The 5,269-nt window shown below is 30.1% G+C and overlaps 1 protein-coding gene across 1 annotated transcript; it reads right to left on the reverse strand.

The window, feature by feature from the left end:
- Positions 1–679: 679 nt before the first annotated feature.
- LOC128157110 (uncharacterized) lies at positions 680–2,170 on the reverse strand. The gene is made up of 3 exons (XM_052819486.1): positions 2,133–2,170; positions 1,447–1,498; positions 680–1,194 (listed from the first exon to the last, which is right to left on the reverse strand). The coding sequence occupies exons 2-3, from the start codon at positions 1,496–1,498 to the stop codon at positions 863–865; spliced, it is 384 nt and encodes a 127-aa protein (XP_052675446.1). The 5' UTR covers positions 2,133–2,170; the 3' UTR covers positions 680–862.
- Positions 2,171–5,269: the final 3,099 nt, after the last annotated feature.

Below are 5,269 nucleotides of genomic sequence, written 5' to 3' on the forward strand. Positions count from 1 at the left end.
CTATCTTTTTTATCTGTACAATATCATTTTGTAGCTTATTTAACTATATACATCTAAAGTAAAACCTGCTTTTCTGTACAGTTTTAAAAAGTTACACCTCTTTGATTTTTAATAGATAATCTAATTGATCTAAACAATTGTGATAAATGTGTAATATTCTATTTTGTATGCAATACAAACAATTATTGTATGATTAAGTCGTAGCTCTCTTATTGGCTGATATCCAACAATTTAGAAAAAAAAATGAACGTCACATTCACATACACGTGACCTAGGAGGTCAATATAAAGCATTTGAATAAAATGATATCGTCCAATAAAAAAATTGCGTTTCTCAATTTGTTTGGCTAGACTTTAAACTAAAATCTTCGCTTTATATTACTCATTTGATATGTCTGTATTGATTAGTCACTCATAAATTATAACAATTATTGTTGTTTTCTTGTCAATCCGATGATTAAGCTACCAGAGTACAATGTTGTATTTCTCCGGAAGCTTAATCCTCACATTGACCTCAAAAAATAGCAATAATCGTATATTTTATGCTGGTAAAGTTATGTACAAATATCTTTAGTGTAGAATACCGTTTTCATTTTTTCATTTTATATAGAAAACATGCGCGTCTCCAACATTACACACAAATCTGATTTTAAATGCCTTTGATTTATTGAACACAACAATTAAAACCAAGTTTTATTTAGGATGTTCCTAAAGATATTGATCACAGACATAAATAAACGATAACATTATCACCATCTTCATTCACTTTTAAATTAAAATAATATAAATTTATTAAGCCATTAAGCAAGTACAATTTTTAGATAACAGGTCAAACAAACAACCTTCATAATTTTCTTGACACGTTATACTTCTGGAACATTCAGAACACATGCACCAACCACAGACAAAACAAACACTGAGTAGCTCGACGTCACTCCATCGGCCGCGCCTTTTCCTCCTTTTTTCTGCGTTGAAATGTTTCCTTCCGTAGTGTTTGAAGTACTGGTTGCTGCAATGGACGAGTTGTTCTCAAACTTATTTGTGGTAGCGCTAGTAATAGCTGACACAGGCGACTTACTACTGCTTATTGTCGAAATACTTGAAGAAACATTCTTACTAGCGTCATTCGCCGGTGCAGTATCTTCACTATCATTCGACTCAGTCGTATCCAAGAGTGTGTTAGGTGTGGTGGCGCCTAATATTGCAAGATTATTTTTAATAGACAATGTGCGTGAAATAGATTTCATAATAAAATAAGTTATGTGTAATTCATTTAAATGTTTAAACAATTGTAATAAATACAAAATAAAAGTACTTATTATTATTTTTAACTCCCAACAATTAAAAAAGGTAAAACACATTTGATGAAATCTTAAAAACATTTAAAAGCATTTGATTTCGGTCTTGAACGGGTGCAATGTTATGTGAAAATGGATAAGATACCTACCTTGATTACTGAATATTGCCGTCAGAGCGAATATAACAAGCGTTAACTTCATCTGAAACGATGCATGCATATTCAAAACTTAATTCATTATATAATTTTCATTTGTCAAAAATAAGCTTGCAAACCAATAAAACTCGGGTACATGAATATGATGAAATTCGCAAGGTTAATATTAAAAAACAATTTCATTTCTTTAAAATATCTGTCAAGGTCTGTTCATACAATGTACCATTTCAGCATAAAATTGCAAGATGTAAATACACAACAAATTATCTGTTTAAGAATTATATATCTTGCGGAAATTAATTCTAAGAAAAACAAATAGCAATAATAATATATGAGATTTTGCAAATTCACATAGTTAGATATACAAAATGTAATAACGAGCTCATCATCCTAATTCGGATTCAATACTCTAAAAATGCCAAAAAGGCATTAAAAATCTTTTTTTTAATTCTTGTCAAGAATGTGGTTAAGAGATAGTTAGCATAAAGTTAGTCAAGCACAGATCTATTTGATATATATCCGATATTATACTGTTTTGAACTTAGCTAAGCTAAAATTGCAGTAAATTGGCATTATTTTGGTGTTTATTTTTCTCTTTTTCTCACCAATTAAACTTTTTAAAAATGTTTGTATAACTACCAAATTAACGATATCAGAATCATACAATTAATATTACTTACTTTGTAATGAAAAACAGTTTTTTCTATCTTACCTTTGTTTCAAATAAAACGTTTTTATAAGTAATTCTAGTCACGTGGTGCTACAAAACAAGCATATCCAATGAAAATATATCTATGTTAACTACTTATTATATCCATCAACCAATCAGTTTCCATGTTTTCGTACTTTTTAATTTAAAAAGATTAATACATGCTTTTGCAACTTATTTCAAATAAAAAGCTTTTTCTTGTTTGAATTTTAGTGTATTTATCCTAACAAAAATGATTAAACATTTCATTACATTTATCACTCATTGGTTTGTCTTATTCGTGTTATTCTATTATGTTGATGTGTCTGATAAACAAACTATCTGTCATAACTAAATAAAAACTGTCTTTGTCTGATATAGTGTTTATAAAACTAAACTAGTTTACGTTATTCAGCTAATCATGCTGAATGGATTTTTTGAGGTTTTCTCTTTTTTGATACCACTTATTGTAAAGTTAAGGCATGTTGCTACAAATAAACAGTCAAAAGGCTTCTTTATTTTTCTTTAACTATTTGTTGCGTGTGAATATACGCATCCCTTGAAATTTCCATTCGCATTATCTAGAAACTCTTAGTTTGTTAGGTTACACCTTTTATTCAAATATTTGTAATTAAAAAAGGTGATTTCATCGTTAAACGGTGTTTTTGTTCATCTTTGAGGTTGAAATTGGCTTTGCCTGCATTATTTAACAATCGAATAAACTGTTAACTAAATTGAGAGCTTGTAATACTCGGATGGATTATTCCACCTTGTTTTTAATATTTTGTTTTGGTGTTTTGTTTAAGGGGGGTTGTTATCAACATGTCTTAACCGTATTAACGTGTCCTAGCCAACCGACGAGCAACTTTATTTACTTATTTAAACTGATGAAATTACATCAGGTACATAAATGAAAAGATTTTTAGGTTTATGTAAAACATACTTTGCAAATTGAAATTGCTCATAATGAGAATTGCACACTTCGTCCAGGATAATACCTATGACCAGTTAAAATCCTGTAAATATATATTTGATCTAAATGAAATAAAATTTGTTGAAAAATACCTCTTTTCACACCCTTTTTATCAACATTCTTATGATATAGAATGCGTATGCATAAGAAATAACATCAAAGTTTACAGTCATGTCGAAATGCTCAATATGCTATTCATACGTTCCAAGTACTTCTCCGTATACAGACTCGTATACTATAGCTACGAAGTTAGTAATAGTATGCATTCTTATTGGCAACGTGATTACAGTCGACTTGTTTTTATAACCTGGTTACGCCACTAACTTTTAGGGATACTTTTCCCTCAAATAGCACGCGGTCATAGCATCCGGGACCTCATATATTGATTTGATAAGGGGTTTACGGCGGTGGGAAGAATTAGTTGTAAAGAAAATAAGATTTATTTTACTGGTCCTTGAAGTACTCGAAACTGAAGACTCAAAAGTATATTTTTCATAAATCATATGAAACACGTCAAAATCTTATTTTATAGCTGTTTTATCCGTTATGGTGAAAAAGTGTTTTATATCAGAAAGGTAGTCTTATGTGACTTGAAACTCGCCAGTGAAGAGACTGTCTAGATCACCAGTCGCATTTTACTTCAAGTATAATCCATGTTACATAATATCTGTCGCCCTTGTCCCGATTTTTAAATGATCTTCATTTTCAGACAAAACCTTAGTGTAAAGGTGCGTAAGTTCAGGGACCACCACCCGATTTTAAACAAAACAATGCTAAGATACAGTAAAAAGCTACAATATGAGTCGTTTTTTTTTTAAGATTTATGAATCTCGAGAATTAAAATAAATTCACAAGGTGACTAGATAATAATTCTAGATTGATCGTTGCCGCAGAGTTTGTTTGTTTTAAAGAACCGATTGAAAATGAAATTTACTGATCTTGATATTTATTGTCATGAAATACTGCGCAGTTTAGTTTTATTGTTAAGCAAAGAAGGGAGAAAAAAATTAAATTATATAAAAAAAAATCTATGATTATTCTCATTAAAATTCTCATTCAACTATTAAGTCATATATTTATTTGTTCTTATATCAAGTATATTCCCATTCATTGGTAAAAATACAGAATAATTTACTTTTTAATAATTGTGTCTAAAGGACGATTCTCCAGTTTACTTGTACACAGAAAAGATTAATAAGTGTTTGAAGAAAACTAAAGTCGCATAGTAAAACTGGCCCAGATTTTTTTCAATCAAGACTCCATTATTTGATACAGTGTGGGATCATCTGAGTGTGTTTATAAAACATCATGGCAAATGCGAGGCGTGAATCCCTAAAACAAATAATGTTTTTCTTTAAGCAAGAATTTGAAAAACAGGATAGTTCCGTATAATATCACCATATTAAGTAAGTAAATATCCATGTTTTTCTTAAAATTTTGATAAAAATTAAAGATAACCTAAAAAAAGTAATTGATGTTTCTTTAAGACAGTAAAGAGAAATTGTTTATGTCGCGGTGAAAACTCGACCAGAATTGAAAGGCAGGAAAAGCAAGAAGACGAAGACGAAAGAAAACACAGTGTGAATGAACGCATTGATTTGAAACATCAACGACGAACATAATAACAAATGATACAGACAAAAAAGAAACGGATGGAAGAATCACAAATCATAAAAAAAAATTTAAGAAATGGAGTGGAATTTTCATCAACTTCGTAAACAATTAGTGAAATCAGATTAACAGAATAAGGTGGAATTTTTGGCGACAGCAGAAGTCTGAGGAATCATAGAATTCGGGAAAGCCATAGTATATAAATGTTAATGTTTATATATTTACATCAAACTTGTTAGTTTGGATTAAAAGAAAATCGCTATCAATATAAAAACACTATGGAAGGCCAGGATTAATGGATAATATGAGAACAAGTATCGAAATGAACAGCGGCTAGTTACTGTGCGTCAAAACAATAACAAATATGGAGTTTACCCTTAGAAACACTCAGAACTGAATTGTAGAATAACTACATACAGAATATGAAAAACAATTGTGTGTCCGACATATGTAGGAGAGACATAACATCAGACCTCCAAATTTTAACGGAAAGGCGTATTAGACGATATACAAAAAAAACCAATCTGCGCCGAATTCAACCTTTT

This window comes from Crassostrea angulata, chromosome 7 (assembly GCF_025612915.1).
Source record: "Crassostrea angulata isolate pt1a10 chromosome 7, ASM2561291v2, whole genome shotgun sequence".
In the NCBI taxonomy this organism is placed as follows: domain Eukaryota; kingdom Metazoa; phylum Mollusca; class Bivalvia; order Ostreida; family Ostreidae; genus Magallana; species Magallana angulata.